Source organism: Schistocerca serialis, chromosome 6, assembly GCF_023864345.2.
Source record: "Schistocerca serialis cubense isolate TAMUIC-IGC-003099 chromosome 6, iqSchSeri2.2, whole genome shotgun sequence".
Classification (NCBI taxonomy): Eukaryota; Metazoa; Arthropoda; class Insecta; order Orthoptera; family Acrididae; genus Schistocerca; species Schistocerca serialis.
In genome coordinates this window covers 246082992-246102341 of record NC_064643.1, presented here as the reverse complement: position 1 = coordinate 246102341, position 19350 = coordinate 246082992, and the positions used below count along the sequence as shown (strand labels likewise).

At 40.8% G+C, this 19350-nt stretch overlaps 1 protein-coding gene across 6 annotated transcripts in view; it reads right to left on the bottom strand.

Annotated features, from left to right (window-relative positions):
* Positions 1 to 19350, bottom strand: part of LOC126483869 (uncharacterized) — a 134870-nt gene that overhangs the window by 92264 nt on the left and 23256 nt on the right. For all 6 annotated transcript variants that reach the window (XM_050107103.1, XM_050107104.1, XM_050107101.1 and 3 more), the window contains one exon: positions 9218 to 9327. In XM_050107103.1, coding sequence (XP_049963060.1) covers positions 9218 to 9279 — 62 coding nt within the window. In that variant the 5' untranslated portion in view covers positions 9280 to 9327. The remainder of the gene's footprint in view (positions 1 to 9217; positions 9328 to 19350) is intronic.

Genomic DNA, 19350 nt, shown 5'->3' with positions numbered 1-19350 from the left:
GGGGGGGGGGGGGGACCAGGAACACCTGTTTGTCTGGTGTTGTTGTTGTTGTTGTGGTCTTCAGTCCTGAGACTGGTTTGATGCAGCTCTCCATGCTACTCTATCCTGTGCAAGCTTCTTCATCTCCCAGTACCTACTGCAACCTACATCCGTCTGAATCTGCTTAGTGTATTCATCTCTTGGTCTCCCTCTACGACTTTTACCCTCCACGGTGCCCTCCAATGCTAAATTTGTGATCCCTTGATGCCTCAAAACATGTCCTACCAACCGATCCCTTCTTCTAGCCAAGTTGTGCCACAAACTACTCTTCTACCCAATCCTATTCAATACCTCCTCATTAGTTACGTGATCTACCCACCTTACCTTCAGCATTCTTCTGTAGCACCACATTTCGAAAGCATCTATTCTCCTCTTGTCCAAACTAGTTATCGTCCATGTATCACTTCCATACATGGCTACACTCCATACAAATACTTTCAGAAACGACTTCCTGACACTTAAATCAATACTCGATGTTAACAAATTTCTCTTCTTGAGAAACGCTTTCCTTGCCATTGCCAGTCTACATTTTATATCCTCTCTACTTCGACCATCATCAGTTATTTTACTCCCTAAATAGCAAAACTCCTTTACTACTTTAAGTGTCTCATTTCCTAATCTAATTCCCTCAGCATCACCCGACTTAATTTGACTACATTCCATTATCCTCGTTTTGCTTTTGTTGATGTTCATCTTATATCCTCCTTTCAAGACACTGTCCATTCCGTTCAACTGCTCTTCCAAGTCCTTTGCTGTCTCTGACAGAATTACAACGTCATCGGCGAACCTCAAAGTTTTTACTTCTTCTCCATGAATTTTAATACCTACTCCGAATTTTTCTTTTGTTTCCTTTACTGCTTGCTCAATATACAGATTGAATAACATCGGGGAGAGGCTACAACCCTGTCTCACTCCTTTCCCAACCACTGCTTCCCTTTCATGCCCCTCGACTCTTATAACTGCCATCTGCTTTCTGTACAAATTGTAAATAGCCTTCCGCTCCCTGTATTTTACCCTGCCACCTTCAGAATTTGAAAGAGAGTATTCCAGTTAACATTGTCAAAAGCTTTCTCTAAGTCTACAAATGCTAGAAACGTAGGTTTGCCTTTTCTTAATCTTTCTTCTAAGATAAGTCGTAAGGTCAGTATTGCCTCACGTGTTCCAATATTTCTACGGAATCCAAACTGATCTTCCCCGAGGTCGGCTTCTACCAGTTTTTCCATTCGTCTGTAAAGAATTCACGTTAGTATTTTGCAGCTGTGACTTATTAAACTGATAGTTCAGTAATTTTCACATCTGTCAACACCTGCTTTCTTTGGGATTGGAATTATTATATTCTTCTTGAAGTCTGAGGGTATTTCGCCCGTCTCATACATCGTGCTCACCAGATGGTAGAGTTTTGTCATGACTGGCTCTCCCGAGGCCATCAGTAGTTCTAATGGAATGTTGTCTACTCCCGGGGCCTTGTTTTGACTCAGGTCTTTCAGTGCTCTGTCAAACTCTTCACGCAGTATCTTATTTCCCATTTCGTCTTCATCTACATCCTCTTCCATTTCCATAATATTGTCCTCAAGTACATCCCCCTTGTATAAACCCTCTATATACTCCTTCCACCTTTCTGCCTTCCCTTCTTTGCTTAGAGCTGGGTTTCCATCTGCGCTCTTGATATTCATACAAGTGGTTCTCTTTTCTCCAAAGTTCTCTGTAGGCAGTATCTATCTTACCCCTAGTGAGACAAGCCTCTACATCCTTACATTTGTCCTCTAGCCATCCCTGCTTAGCCATTTTGCACTTCCTGTCGATCTCATTTTTGAGACGTTTGTATTCCTTTTTGCCTGCTTCATTTACTGCATTTTTATATTTTCTCCTTTCATCAATTAAATTCAATATTTCTTCTGTTACCCAAGGATTTCTATTAGCCCTCGTCTTTTTACCTACTTGATCGTCTGCTGCCTTCACTACTTCATCCCTCAGAGCTACCCATTCTTCTTCTATTGTATTTCTTTCCCCCATTCCTGTCAATTGTTCCCTTATGCTCCCCCTGAAACTCTCTACAACCTCTGGTTCTTTCAGTTTATACAGGTCCCACCTCCTTAAATTCCCACCTTTTTGCAGTTTCTTCAGTTTCAATCTGCAGTTCATAACCAATAGATTGTGGTCAGAATCCACATCTGGCCCAGGAAATGTCTTAAAATTTAAAACCTGGTTCCTAAATCTCTGTCTTACCATTATATAATCTATCTGATACCTTTTAGTATCTCCAGGATTCTTCCAGGTATACAACCTTCTTTTATGATTCTTGAACCAAGTGTTAGCTATGATTAAGTTATGCTCTGTGCAAAATTCTACAAGGCGGCTTCCTCTTTCATTCCTTCCCCCCAATCCATATTCACCTACTATGTTTCCTTCTCTCCCTTTTCCTACTAACGAATTCCAGTCACCCATGACTATTAAATTTTCGTCTCCCTTCACTACCTGAATAATTTTTTTTATCTCATCATACATTTCATCTATTTCTTCATCATCTGCAGAGTTAGTTGGCATATAAACTTGTAATACTGTAGTAGGCATGGGCTTTGTGTCTATCTTGGCCACAATAATGCGTTCACTATGCTGTTTGTAGTAGCTAACCCGCACTCCTATTTTTTTATTCATTATTAAACCTACTCCTGCATTACCCCTATTTGATTTTGTATTTATAACCCTGTAATCACCTGACCAAAAGTCTTGTTCCTCCTGCCACCGAACTTCACTAATTCCCACTATATCTAACTTTAACCTATCCATTTCACTTTTTAAATTTTCTAACCTACCTGCCCGATTATGGGATCTGACATTCCACGCTCCGATCCGTAGAACGCCAGTTTTCTTTCTCCTGATAACGACGTCCTCCTGAGTAGTCCCCGCCCGGAGATCCGAATGGGGGACTATTTTACCTCCGGAATATTTTACCCAAGAGGATGCCATCATCATTTAATCATACAGTAAAGCTGCATGTCCTCAGGAAAAATTACGGCTGTAGTTTCCCCTTGCTTTCAGCCGTTCGCAGTACCAGCACAGCAAGGCCGTTTTGGTTAATGTTACAAGGCCAGATCAATCAATCATCCAGACTGTTTCCCCTGCAACTACTGAAAAGGCTGCTGCCCCTCTTCAGGAACCACATGTTTGTCTGGCCTCTCAACAGATACCCCTCCGTTGTGGTTGCACCTATGGTACGGCCATCTGTATCGCTGAGGCACGCAAGCCTCCCCACCAACTGCAAGGTCCATGGTTCTGGTGTTAAGAGCAGGCATACGCAAAAGGGTAGGGGCCTATTAATCATCAGCAGTTCCAACATATGGTGAATGATGGTACCCCTTAGGGAAATGGCAGCAAGGGACAGGAAAGGACACCACATGTACTCAGTGTGTGTGCCTGGGGGCCTCATTCAACATGTTGAAGAGGCTATTCCTGCAGCCATTGATGGAACAGTATGCAGTCAACTGCTGATTGTGGTGCACGCTGGAACAAGTGATGCCTGTTGTCTTGGGTCAGTCCACCAACTGGCAGAGAAGTTTGAGAAGACCAGCCTTGTGCACTGAGTTTCAACAAAGCTCACAATCTGCAGTATTGTCCCCAAAACTGATCAAGGCTCTTTGGTTCTCAGCTGAGTGGAAAGACTGAAATAGAGACTTCAAAGGTTCTGCAACAAGCTAGGCTAAGACTTCCTGGACTTGCACCATGTGGTTGAGATCTGTAGGGTCCCCCTAAATGGGTCAGGTGTGCACTACACATCAGAGGCTGCAACTTAAGTAATTGACTGTGGTGAGTCTCCATCCAATCCAGAAAACAACAGCTTCGGAAATCCAGTATCATTGTAAGATCGCAACAAAGTGACAGAGTTTGGAGCTCTCATGAAAAGCAGTGAAGCTCACATAATACTAGGTACAGAATGATGGTTGAAACTTAAGATCGACAGCAGTGAGAGTTTTGAGAAAAATTTAAGCACATTTCAAAAGGATAGGCAAATGGGAAATGGAGGTGGTGTATTTGTCGCAGTAGACAAGAAACTCAAATCCACCAAGATAGAAATTGAAGCTGCACGTGAGACTGTTTGGGCACATATCTCAGTATCAGGGGTGGAAATAAAATGATAACTGGATCCTTCTCTATGCAACTGAAAGCCTCAGTGCATTGTATGTAAGTTCCTCAATCATACTTTAATCATTGGTGGTGACTTTAATTATCCCACAATTGATTGGAAAAATTACAGTTTTGTTAGTGGTGGATAACAGATCTTGTGAAACATTACTAAATGCATTCTCTGGAAACTACCTAGTACAGATAGGAACCCCGTACATGATAGAAATATGCTGGAGCTAATGGCAACAAAAAGACCTGACTTCTTTGAGGTGTTCACACCAAAACTGGCATCAGCGAGCATGGCGCAGTTGTGACAACAATGATTACCAAGGTACAAAGACAACTAAAACAAGCAGAAAGATACATATGTTTAGTAAACTAGATTTAAAAAATCAGTAATGCCATATCTCAACGAGGAACTTGAAACTTTCAACACAGGGCAGGAGCATATAGAGGAACTATGGCTCAAGTTTAAAAGATAGTTGAACATGCACTGGACAGACATGTACTCAGTCAAACAGTTCATAATGGAAGGGAACCTCCATGGTATACAGTCACTGCAAAGAAACTTCTAAAGAAACAGAGATTACTGCATAGTAGGTGTAAAACAAAGCTTAGGGCTATAGATAAAGAGATGCTGAACGAAATGCATTTAGCTGTCAAGGGAGAAATGCACGATGCTTTCAATGACTATCGTAGCAGAATATTGTCAGGTGATCTTTTATAATATAAAACTCCAAGAAATTCTGGTCATATGCAAAGGCTATTAATGGCACCAAAGTTAGAGTCCAGTCCCTAATGAATGAGACAGAAAATAAAGCTGAGGGTTGCAGAGCAAAAGCTGAAATGCTTAACTCCATTTTCAAATGTTCCTTTATAAAGGAAGACCCAGGAAGATTGCTCCAATTTAATCCTGATGCCATGGAAAAGATGAATGAAACAAGTATTAGTATCAGTTGTGCTGAGAAACAGCGAAAATCATTAAAATTGAACAAATTCCACACTGAATTTGCAGCTGAGTTAGTCCCTCTTCTAACTATAATGTATTGTAGATCCCTCAAACAAAAAACCTTACCTGGTTCTTGGAAAAAGGCACATGTCACCCCCATCTACAAGAACGATAGTAGAAGTAACTCAAAAAGTATCATCCAATATCCTTGACACTGATTTGTTGTAGAATCTCAGGACATATTCTGAGTTCAAACATACTGATGCATCTTGAACTGAATGACCTCCTCAATTCCAACCAGCACAGATTTCAAATATGTCAGTCATGTGAAACCCAACTCGCATTTTTCTCACATGACATACTGAAAGCTTTGGATCAAGGCAACTGGGTATACGCAGTATTCCTTGATTTTCAAAAAGCATTTGACTCAGTATCACAACTGTACAATCATATGCAGTATCAAGTGGAATTTGTGACTGTATTGAGGACTTCTTGGTAGGGAGGATGAAGCATGTTATCTTGCATGGAAAGTCATTGTCAGATGTAGAAGTAACTTCAGGTGTGTCACAGTGAAGTGTGTTGGGATCCTTGTTGTTCACATTGTATATTAATGAACTTGCAGACAATATTAATAGAAACCTTAGACTTTTTGCAGATGGTGTAGTTACCTATAATGAAGTACTATCTGAAAGAAGCTGCATAAATATTCAGTCAAATCTTTATAAGACTTCAAAATGGTGCAACAATTCGCAACTTGCTTTAAATGTTGAGAAATGTAAAATTCTGCACTTAGCAAAACGAAAAAAAATAATAATATCCTAGAACATCAATGAGTCACTGTTGGAACTGGCCAACTCATACAAATACTGGATGTAACACTTTTTAGGGATATGAAATGGAATGATCACATAAGCTCAGTCATGGGGAAAGCAGGTGACAGACTTCAGTTTACTGGTAGAACACTGGGGAAGTGCAATCAGTATACAAATGAGACTGCTTGAAAATCACTCATATAACCCGTTCTAGAATATTATTCAAATGTGTGGGACCAAACAGGACTAACAAGGCATACTGAACATATACAGAGATGGATGGTCACATGTTTGATCTGTGGAACAGATCATGAATGAACTGAACTGGAAGACTCTTGATGATAGACATAAACTACCCAGAGAAAGTCTATCAACAAAGTTTCAAGAACTGGCTTAAATGATGACTTTAGGAATGTACTACAGTCTCCTATGTATCACTCACATAGGCATTGTGAGGATAAGATCAGGATAATTACATATCCACAGAGGCATTCAAACAATCATTCTCCCCACACTCCATACATGTATGGAATGGGAAGAAACCCTAATAAACAGTACAATGGGACATACCCTCTGCCAGAGTATATATGTAGATGTAAATGTAGTTAGGTGTACTGGGACATCAGCTAGCACCTGGTAGAACATTGTCTCACTAAAGTCCCCCTAACACAACATTTAGAGCAACATTCACTTCTACAATTTTGACTTCCTTAAGTTAATGTAAACTTGACATCAATAACTTGAGAATACAATTTAATTGCAATGTATCAAGTTCATATCTGCTGATATAAATCAGCTAGGTAGGTGTATGTCTTGCAACTTGATTGGAATATGTAATACAGAAAGCTGTATTGAAACAATCTTGATACAACACTTTGGGTGTTAACAGCAAAGAAAATGTAATGCATATGTCAGTCTACTCCCAGATTCATTACATAGAACTGTATTCATAGCAGTCTTTTTAAAGTGAGATTAACTGTAGACTTCAATAAGTATGTTCTCCCTTATGGGGAGGGGGTGACAGTTTTGTTTACTTCCAGCTGACAGACTTCTTACATGATTAATTTTAACCTACAGTAGAAATATTTAAATTAAATTACACATTAAAATGAGTCAAGGAAACCACTGACCTGATGATGATTGCCGGGTGGCACTTACATATACAAAACAGACCAGAAATTCGGACATACATGTATCTACAGTCCACGTATAAATCACCTGATGGTAAGTTGTTATTCTTGTAGTACTGCCAGATGTATTGACGGATCAATCAATGTAATTATACATGCTAAATTTACTCCATCTGGTACCTGGAAGCACTCAGCGACTGTACTTCTTTCAACTAGTGAAAGAAGGTACAGCATACCAGTTGCAACTTGTGTTTATTGTTGCAGATCTCGACTTTGGTCACTGAGTGACCATCTCCAATGCAGCAGATAATGTTAACACATTTCAGCCATAATCTGACATAGTCTCTGTTGGAGTACACACATCAAGAGTTCAAACTGCACTCAATTTGTTAAGTCTTGCTGTATATAGTCCTAGAGGGACTATGTCAAATAACGGCTGAAATGTATTAACTTTATCTCCTGCACTGAAGATGGTTACCCCGTGACCAAAAGCTGGATATGCTGCAATACACACAAGTTGCAACTGACTGCTGTGTCTTCTTACACTGACTGAACTATGCATATGTCTCTTGAGGTCACTATGTGCAGAATGGAGAGAGAACTCCGCTAGCACAAAGTTGCAGTTGCAGTTGCAGTTGCAGTTGCAACAGCAGTAGCAGATTTAAGGACTGCAACTGACGGACTGGGTCTCACTGGTTTAAGGTTGCTGTTGTGTACTATATGCTCTCCATACAACTTATTTATGAGAGTGCTGCATATACTTATCTACTTTCTGGACGATTTGGGACTCTTGTTATTTCCACCTGTTGATGTTTGGCCTGCACACAGATATATCTATTTTCATAATACAGTCCAGTTTCCTTCATCCACTGCATGTTGTGGCTACCACAAGAGCACCAAACAACATGTACGCACCAAGAGAGTGATTTGTATTAGAATGCTTCCCAACTTGATAAAGTTACAGTGTTCTCCAGCACAACATTTGAATTATTCAGCAAATCTCTGGAGTACTTTTATTATAAACATTTGAATTATTCAGCAAATCTCTGGAGTACTTTTATTATAAAGTCTAGAAGTCTTTGTTTCTGTTTGGTTCACAAAGAGTCAGAATCTATTATTTGCTGTGCTTTATTTGTACTTAATGGGTATTCAATAAAATCTGTGTTGTTGAAGAAGCAGGCATACAAAGCTGTATTTCCTTATTTCTGTTTGTCATTTCCATCCTGGAAAATACATTATAAAACAGGCAAGATTAACCTACATTCTAAATCTGTCTGGCAATAGGTAGCTTCTTGCATTTATCAAACTGTTGCTCTGTAGTGTGGTTGGGTATTAAAGTTTGTTTGAGTATGAGGAATCAAATTATTGAATTATCTAAATTAACTTTAAATTAATTCATTAATTATATCTTAGCTATGACTAAAACGAAAGGTTAATAAGTGTGAGGATTATCCTCAAGGCTGAAATTATGACTGAAACACTCTAACTTAGCTAAATAAGGTAAAATGATGCAGGTAATCCTTACAAAAAAACTTTGTTCCCTAAAACACTGCCTCACTGTCAGCTGTTGACAACAACAGTAATACAAAATTACTTGTGTCTTTTTTTATCTATTGCAACAGCTCTCAGAGTTAGCAAATCAACAGCAACACGAAACTGTTATGAGCTTGATCTACTAGTTTCAGTGCACGTATGAGCAGGTCCAAATGTGCACTGGAGCAAGTTGTGACATGTCCACCATGGATCCTGCCTCACAAAATTTGAAAATTTCAGCTGTATCTATTAACATGACTTCATCAAATGTGTTAAGGTATAAAACTACAGAGTGAGGCAAATAAAAGTGGCCCAGACAAGTAGATACAACTGGACATGAATGCATGCATTAACAGAGGAGGAAAAGACCTCCAGTTACATCCAACAGGATGGAGCACCTGCCCATACAGACAGCCAAACATTGGAGCATATTTACACAATCTTCATGCCTGACAGAGATGTTAGCAGAGGTCAGTCTGGTAATGGCCACAGCCAGCCGCCCAGGTCATCAAGAACTACTTTGATATAAATAACAACAAATAGTACCACATGGAACTCATGCTAATTCAATAAAACAAAAAATAAATTACTGAATGTAACTTATAAATTTTGTATTTTAAGCAAGCACTTACGATGGATTGTCTTGTGTACTATCTGTGCCTACTACTGCAGTCTCTGGTGATATTAGGAACATTACTGGTTTAGGTGCAATTGGTCGAGGTCGAAGACTGATTTTCTCAGCCTGTAAAACATAAAAAATTTTAAACCTTATCAAATCATGACAACACAGATATTATATAAAAATCTTATGACAATTTGGAAAGCACATGTATAAAGTTCACATACTTACAAAGCGTGTGAAACATTACTATGAGAAACTGTTACCAAAAACAACATACGAGATGTGTTCATAAAATATGGTCTCCAAGATGCTAGAGCTGTGATAAAATGCTTTTACGTTAATTCCAGCAACACTGGTGCGTAGCTTGGCTCACCCCATTCAAATCCCTACCAACACGAACTTACTGTGACACTGAGTATTAACTGGGCAGCGTTGTGATAGAGTTCCCCCTCACTTCTCCCACCAGGTGCGAGTTGTATGAAGTAATAAGTTTTTTGAGTGCCAAGGACACTATCCCCATTGACATTTGTCGTTAGTACGCAAAGTCTATGGGCCACAGTGTATGGACATCAAAAACATGCAGAAGTGGGTCAGAGAGTTCAAGAATGGACATAAAGACATCCATGACAAATAACATCCTAGTTCACCTTCACCAGTTTTGGCCAAAACAGTTGCAAATGTGGAGGAAGAAATGCTTGAAGATCTGTGAGTGACAGTTTGTGAGCTGTGCAAATGGATCCCTGAAGTCAGTAAGAGTACAACTGACAAGATTTTGACCAAACATTTGCACTATCGCAAGGTGTGCACATGCATCCCCAAAACGCTCATCGAAGATCATAAATGGCAACATGTTGGAGCGGTCCACGGATTCCTGGAGCACAATGAAGAACAGGACGAGGAATTTTTGGATTCAATTATCAATGATGACAAAATCTGGGTACACCACACAGCACCTGAAAGTAAGGAAAAGTCTCGTCAGTGGCGACATTTGAGTTCGTCGAAGCCATGAAAGTTCAAACAAACACGGTCTGCTGGCAAAGTTATAGCCAGTGTGTTCTGGGATAGAAAAGGTGTATTGCTGTGTGAGTTTATGCCTACCAGCACAACCATTAATGCTGATCACTACTGTGAGAGTTTAAAAAAAACTGTATCATTCCATTTGGAATTGAAGGATGGAAATACTGACGAAGGGAGTGTGTTTTCATCATGACAATGTATGACCCCATACTGCCCATGCAACAGCTAATCTCCTGGCTCCGTCTGGATGGGGTATCCTCACCAATCCCCCCCCCCACACACACACACAGCCAGCACACAGCAACTACTGACTTTCACCTGTTTCCTGAGTCGAAGTCGCATCTGGTTGTAATGCATTTCCAGACCAACAAGGTCAAGTACTAACTGCGCAATGTGGCAGGCGAGTTCTATGACAAGGGTAGACAAAAAATGCCACAGCACATGTAAATATGCACCAATCACAATGGTGACTACAACAAAAAAATAGCTGAAAGTGCAACCTTTCCATTAATGTAACATTCATTGCCAATAAATGTGTTTCATATGTGGAAAAAAATGGAGACCTTATTTTACAGACAAGCTTCATCTACATAGAGACATGTATGCACACACATAAAGATGTCTGGCTAAGAACAAACAATCTTTGTTCTCTTGGTATATCAGTCTCCTTTTAATTTCTCAATTAGTCTGTGATTTCTATGGTTAGAGTTTCTGTAATATTATGCTGTTTTGCACAGTAGGAAATGGGTACGGACTGCGCTTGTTGTGTGTCAACACAAGGGGAAATAGCTGCCATCCAGAAACAGCTAGAAGCTGTGCTGGCCACAATTAATTGTATGTAAGCTGCTGCCTTTTCACTCCACTGCAACAAGCAGGATAGAGTTTAACTAGATTCCTATGCAGGCTGTTTAGGGTTAGCCTAGCAGTAGGAATCATTACTAATGCTTGGAATACAGTGAAGATTGTTTTCATTCCGAAACCCGAGAGAACTGATCATACCAAAGCGATGGATATGAGATCGATCAGTCTATCATTCCTTTTAAAGACATTAGGAAAACTGCTTAATGTGCACATTAAGAAAGGGAGGCTAACAGAGGTTCCTTTACATATAAACGAACATGCATATCAACCAGGCACAGCATGTAAAACAGCAACTACCGAACCTGTTGGGAAGGTGGAAAAATCTCTACATTTTCAAGAACTTCCTCTCTGCATCTTCCTGGATATTGAGGAGGCTTTTAGCTATACAACCTTTGAACCCATGGTTATAATTACAGAAGAGCATGGCATTGAGATTACCATATGTAGGTGGATTAGGATCATGTTAAACACAAGAAAGGGTGAAGCCACCACAAAGAACGAACAAATGGTGATCAATATCACCAGAGTGTGTCCGCAAGGAGAGGTTCTGTACCCACTACTATGCAACCTAGAGATGAATGAACTCATTGAAGAGTTAAACACTAGAAGCTACTTTTGCCAAGGATACCCAGATGACTTAGTCGCAGTAATACTTGGCAAATTTGCTTGCATTGTTAGAACAATGGCATTATGTCACTAAACATTGTGCAGAACTGGTGCAGAAAACAGGATCTAAGGTCCAGACTTTAAAAAAAATGGTTGTAGCACCATTTACGAGGAAGGACGTCTATCCCATACACAGGAATTTTAAGCTTTTCCATGAAATTCTATCTGTAGAGGGGGTTGTGAAATATTTAGGAGTAACCCTGTATGTAAAACTGTCACAGATCCTTTACAAAAGGAGTATATATTCCAAGGTGAAAGGTACTCTGATGAACACCAGAAAAGCCTATGGAAAAACTGAGGTCTAAACCACAAGAGTACATACTGGATACACATCACTGTAATAAGACCTATGATAATTTATAGGGCTGCAATATGGTGGAACAAAGTAGAACTGAAGGTGGCTTTTAAGGAGCTTGGCAAAGGTACAAAGAGTGGCCTGCTCAGCCATAACAGGCAGTATTAGCAGCACATCCACTGCTGGGATGGAGACCATGCTGGACATGCCCTCATTACGCTTTTGGGCTAAAGTGAATGCAGCACCAAGGGCATCATCAGGCTAAAACCTGGAAATAACTGGATACCTTTAGGATATCCAGAATTCCACACCAATACAGGGAATCTTGCAAATATAGGAGCGGTCAATTATACAGTAACTTCCAGCTGCTTCAACAAACCTTTCAATGTAACAACTGGAAGTAAAGAACAGTGGAAGAATGAACCATGACACTGTGCAAGAGAATAGTCTGCTTTACAGAGGCACTGGATCCATGGAGCCAGGATATACAAAATACAGCCAAGACTAAGAGTGAAATATCCCTATGGAAGCTGTCTATGGTAAATCAGGAAAAAATATTCACTATTAGGGTGTATTAGGGTGTGCATGGAGGAAAATTTGCGTAGATGCTACAAAGATCATGTTGTTGTCTTCAGTCGTGAGACTGGTTTGATGCAGCTTTCCATGCTACTCTATCCTGTGCAAGCTTCTTCATCTCCCATTACCTATTGCAACCTACATCCTTCTAAATTTGCTTAGTGTATTCACCTCTTGGTCTCCCTCTATGATTTTTACCCTCCAAGCTGCCCTCCAATACTAAGATCATAACACTTGTATTTACTCATACAGCCAAGCAGCTCTGAAACCTTTATCAGCCCCTGCAATGAGCCCTTGTGAGACTAGGGGAAAGCAACAGGGTAAACCTGCTGTTGATCTCTGGTCACTTAGGAATCAGTGGCAATGAACAAGCTGATAGATTGGTCAGGAATGTGTGATGGCTCCATTTATTGGACCAGAACCAAGGTGACAGCTAAAACAAAACTACGAAGATGGATGTGAAAGCAGGACTTAGAATATTGGACTATGATCCAAAAACGAAAATGTGGCACACTAATGGTGCAAAGCCATGTTTTAAGAAACAATCTGTAATCCTGGGTTTGAACAGATAAACTCATGGTAGAACTAATGACAGGCCATGGGAATTTTAGGAAACATCTACGCGCAATGGGTACAGAGAAAAAAACCCCTAAGTGTAGAATGTGCGGTGAGTGTGATGAAACTGCACCCAACCAAATCTTCAAATGTGAAGCATAGGAGATTAAAGGCACAGAAAATTCGGTTATCAAGTCCTGAAGAAACTGTGTCTAACTAAGAATTAGTAAAGGGTCTCCTACTGCTCTTTCAGGGTACTGGTTGGCCTTGCTACAATGACAGGGAGTGAAGCCACACAATAAACCCTGTTTTGGTGTGGCGAATAGTGAGCTGTGTCCACTGTTGGTTTATAACTCCCTGTTCGAACCAAATTACGCTGCTGCCCTAGGCTGCAACAGCATTGGGTTCTATGTGATAAAAGCTGAAAACTCCAGTGCTACTACACCTTCCAACGAATATGGCTGATTTGTCCTCATTCAAAGGCGAGCAGCAGACAGCACTGGTATCCTGTATCTCTAGGCAGAACGTGAATGTTTGTATTGGCTGTACAGCTGTCCCCTTACACAACAGAGATGAATGCTGTCCAGTGCTGATAACACATCTGAGTCAGCATGGGATGTGTTGTCTACTGGCCAGTGGTTGATTTCTTGCAGAGTGTAGATAAAAATCAAAGAATGAATACAGGGTGTTACAAAAAGGTACGGGCAAACTTTCAGAAAACATTCCTCACACACAAATAAAGAAAAGATGTTATGTGGACATGTGTCTGGAAACGCTTAATTTCCATGTTAGAGCTCATTTCAGTTTTGTCGTCCACCTACGCTCAATGGAGCACGTTATCATGATTTCATACGGGATACTCTACCTGTGCTGCTAGAACATGTGCCTTTACAAGTACGACACAACATGTGGTTCATGCACGATGGAGCTCCTGCACATTTCAGTCGAAGTGTTTGAACGCTTCTCAACAACAGATTCGGTGACCGATGGATTGGTAGAGGCGGACCAATTTCATGGCCTCCACGCTCTCCTGACCTCAACCCTCTTGACTTTCATTTATGGGGGCATTTGAAAGCTCTTGTCTACACAACCCCGGTACCAAATGTAGAGACTCTTCGTGCTCGTATTGTGGACGGCTGTGATACAATACGCCATTCTCCAGGGCTGCATCAGTGCATCGGGGATTCCATGCGACGGAGGGTGGATACATGTATCCTCGGTAACGGAGGACATTTTGAACATTTCCTGTAACAAAGTGTTTGAAGTCATGCTGGTACGTTCTGTTGCTGTGTGTTTCCATTCCATGATTAAAGTGATTTGAAGAGAAGTAATACAATGAGCTTAAACGTGGAAAGTAAGCGTTTCCGGACACATGTCCACAAAACATATTTTCTTTCTTTGTGTGTGAGGAATATTTCCTGAAAGTTTGGCCATACCTTTTTGTAACACCCTGTCTATTAGTCATTGTTTGCTCAACAGTCAGTGTGCACTAGTATGTTCTCTGAGAAGTCTTGTTCAAGATGTGGAAGAGGTTCAGCTGACTGCTATTTAACACATTTGGTGTAATTACTTTCACATCTTATCTCATGTCAGCATGAATGACACTTGGTTCTTTGGTTGTCCTTGTTTCCTCTCACAAAAGAGAGGAAGCAAAGGTCACTATCTGCAGCATAGCATTCAGAAATGTTTGCATTTGTCTGACTACAATTTGAATGGACCATCTAAACAAGAGGCTCAGATGATATTACAATGATCTCAGAGATATATTTCTCAATCTGGCAGCTCTCTAAATAGGTGAAGCATCCACTACGCAATGGAATTTATTTATTCCATGTGATCTGATGGTACACAGTGTGTTGCAGATGTCGGAATATATCAGTTAACATTGTTAACATATATTAACATAGGCCTATAGTATCTTAATGTATTACATTGCTCAATGTTTTCAATTTAACACAAATAGCAAGATTACTGTTCTAAGTATTCATTTACAGAGTAAAAACAGTGGCACAACAAATATGACTTCATGGCTTTGCTAAATTTTATGTTGTCTTTGATGGACTTAATACTAGTGGGAAGATTGTTGAACAGTTGGAGGCCCATGTGGAAAGCTCCCTTCTTACACAGTTGAGTGTTTGTACGTAAAACATGCAGATTTGCATTTTTCCTGGTGTTGTGTTCATGTATTTCATTATTTTTTATGACTCTGGTGTCAGCTGGCACTATGTGGTTTCTGAAAAATTTTAGAGTCTCGAGAATGTATAGGCAAGGCAGTGTAAAGATTTCCAACTTTCTGAAGATGGGTTTGCAGAAGTCTCTGGGTTTGCTCCCAGTAATAATCCTCATTGCTCTCTTCTGGATTTTGAATGTGCTCAGAGCAGTTGGAGAATTTCCCCAGAATATCACACCATATTTTAGGTGGGCTTGTATGTAAGCGTAGTACGCGCTGGCTAATGTTTTCAGGCTAGCACATGATTTCAGTATGTTGTTGTTGTTGTTGTCTTCAGTCCTGAGACTGGTTTGATGCAGCTCTCAATGCTACCCTATCCTGTGCAAGTTTCTTCATCTCCCAGTACCTACTGCAACCTACATCCTTCTGAATCTGCTTAGTGTACTCATCTCTTGGTCTCCCTCTACGATTTTTACCCTCTACGCTGCCCTCCAATGCTAAATTTGTGATCCCTTGATGCCTCAGAACATGTCCTACCAACCGGTCCCTTCTTCTTGTCAAGTTGTGCCACAAAATCCTCTTCTCCCCAATTCTATTCAATATCTCCTCATTAGTTATGTGATCTACCCATCTAATCTTCAGCATTCTTCTGTAGCACCACATTTCGAAAGCTCCTACTCTCTTCCTGTCCAAACTATTTATCATCCATGATTCACTTCCATACATGGCTACACTACATACAAATACTTTCAGAAACGACTTCCTGACACTTAAATCTATACTCGATGTTAACAAATTTCTCTTCTTCAAAAGCGCTTTCCTTGCCATTGCCAGTCTACATTTTATATCTTCTCTACTTCGACCATCATCAGTTATTTTACTCCCTAAATAGCAAAACTCCTTTACTACTTTAAGTGTCTCATTTCCTAATCTAATTCCCTCAGCATCACCCGACTTAATTTGACTACATTCCATTATCCTCCTTTTGCTTTTGTTGATGTTCATCTTATATCCTCCTTTCAAGACACTGTCCATTCCGTTCAACTGCTCTTCCAAGTCCTTTGCTGTCTCTGACAGAATTACAATGTCATTGGCGAAACTCAAATTTTTTATTTCTTCTCCATGGATTTTAATACCTACTCTGAATTTTTCTTTTGTTTCCTTTACTGCTTGCTCAATATACAGATTGAATAACATTGGGGAAAGGCTACAACCCTGTCTCACTCCCTTCCCAACCACTGCTTCTCTTTCATGCCCCTCGACTGTTATAACTGCCATCTGGTTTCTGTACAAATTGTAAATAGCCTTCCGCTCCCTGTATTTTACCCTTGCCACCTTTAGAATTTGAAAGAGAGTATTCCAGTCAATATTGTCAAAAGCTTTCTCTAAGTCTACAAATGCTAGAAACGTAGGTTTGCGCTTCCTTAATCTTTCTTCTAAGATAAGTCGTAAGGTCAGTATTGCCTCACGTGTTCCAATATTTCTACGGAATCCAAACTGATCTTCCCCGAGGTCGGCTTCTACCAGTTTTTCCATTCGTCTGTAAAGAATTTGCATTAGTATTTTGCATCCGTGACTTACTAAACTGATTGTTCGGTAATTTTCACATCTGCCAGCATCTGCTTTCTTTGGGATTGGAATTATTATATTCTTCTTGAAGTCTGAGGGTATTTCGCCTGTCTCATACATCTTGCTTACCAGATGGTAGAGTTTTGTCAGGACTGGCTCTCACAAAGCCGTCAGTAGTTCTAATGGAATGTTGTCTACTCCCGGGGCCTTGTTTCGACTTAGGTCTTTCAGTGCTCTGTCAAACTCTTCACACAGTATTGTATCTACCATTTCATCTTCATCTACATTCTCTTCCATTTCCATAATATTGTCCTCAAGTACATCGCCCTTGTGTAGACCCTCTATATACTCCTTCCACCTTTCTGCTTTCCTACTCAATGCATGGCAGCCACTACTAATTATGGCATTTACCTTTCCTGTATGTGTATTCCATATCAGGTTATCTTGAACCCACAGACCCAGGAACTTGAAAACAGTGTCGGTATCTATTGGCTGGTTATTTACAGTGACAAATGGCTGAGAGGAATTTGCATTTTGTGTTGTGTGAAAGTTCATGGAAGCTGTCTTTTTGGTGTTGATAGTTAATCTGTTGATTTTAGCCCACTTGCTCAGTTGTTCAGTGGCCAAGTTCACTGCTTGATAGCAGAGCATGTGTATCATCCAATGGAATTTTTTTTAGGTTAGAGACGCCCCTAAATAGTGTCAGAGATGAATTACAGCGATAGGTCAGCCACATTATTCTCAGAGAAGAATTTTAATCTTTACTGATTAGAAAAAAATATCAGTGTGCTACTACTAAACTGCAAGAGTATACATGGCAAGGGCCCAGAATTGATCTTGCTTATTAAAGGGAACAATGTCCATATGGTATTAGGGAGAGAAACCTAGCTGAAACTAGAAGCGAGTGCCAGTAAAATACCATATATAAACACACACACACACACACACACACACACACACACACACACACACCTCACAAGGATAGACAGAATGGTGGTGGCATATTTATTGTCATAAGGATCTCGTAAATATGGTAATTGGATGCTTTTGTAGACCATTTCCTCAGAATGTGAAGTGCCAAAGAATATAGATATAGTAGAGAAAGACTTCAATTTGCTGTGCCATGAATAAGTACACACACATATTTGGGGAATGGTTCTGTGAGGCAGGTTTACGACAATGTTTGCAAGTGAGGAACCATGGTCTGGCAGGCACTATAATCGTGTATGGAGATGGGTGTGGAGTAATCAGGTGTAATACAGGACACCAACATGCTATAAAAACATGTATGTTACAGCTACAACAGAACCTAGCAACCTGTATGTGGGGGCCACAACGAACTAGAATAAGCTCCAGAGGGACCGCGTCAGAGGCGTAGGAAAAGGAGTATAGATAAGGGAGCCCAGAGGGTCAAGGTATGCAGTCATGTCACCATTCTGCCTGCGGCTGGAACCAGAAAGAATGACGATTGTTTAAGCTGCAGGTCAACCATGACAACCACCTGGTGACGGATTTCGACAGCCATCCATCCCACTGAATCAACTGCCAAGATCCACAGTACGGACAAGCCACAGTCGTGGCGAGGCTGGTTTGAAATTCAGCACTGCATGGTGCAAGGAGCATGGGAGCGGCGAGCCTCCGCACTTTGGGTGATGTCATCAGACAGACTGCAAGCTACTGTCTGCAAGGGCAGAGATGGAGTGCAATCTCACGGCCTTCCGGGTTCAAGGCTTCCTCAATCCCCAACCAAGCCACCTGGAGGGGGGTTGGGGGGGTGGTGTTGGGGAGGGGGGGGGGGGGGGAAGCTGCTAAGGCTCTACTACAGTGACGAAGTAGTACTTGTGAGAATAGTCAGCCAGCCACACTCTGGAGGGTGGGCACAGCACTTCCGGTTTGGATGACAGACGCTGCCGGCCATGCCGCTTGGGCAAGGGCAGGAGCTGTTACGTCACACAGACAGAGTGCCACGGTGCCATGGCAGCAAATTCTGGTGCTGGCATTTGCACTGGCACATGTACACATGCCATGCTGCCAGCATCTGGATCAGCAGGGGCATTGTGTATTCTTCGGAGTAATAAAAGCCAATGCCAAACTTGTCTGTGTATCTCTACATGCCCTCGCATGATTCACCCTCTCTCCTGAGCCATCTCTCTGTCATCCTGGCACATTACACTTACTGAGGCCGGGGGATTGTAAGAACTTTACCTACTAAGGGAGGAGAGACAGAGTATGCACAACAACATTCTAAATGTCGTCTTTAAAAAAAAAAAAAAAAAAAAAAAGTACTTCGCACAGTAAGTTATGGGGCTGTGTGAGGAAATTCTTTGAGCTCCTAGTAATGAAGAGACCTGAATTTTTAAGTCAGTTAATGTATCAGTGAGAATCACTGACCATACAGCTGTTACAGCATCAGATACTAAAGATGTTACAAGGA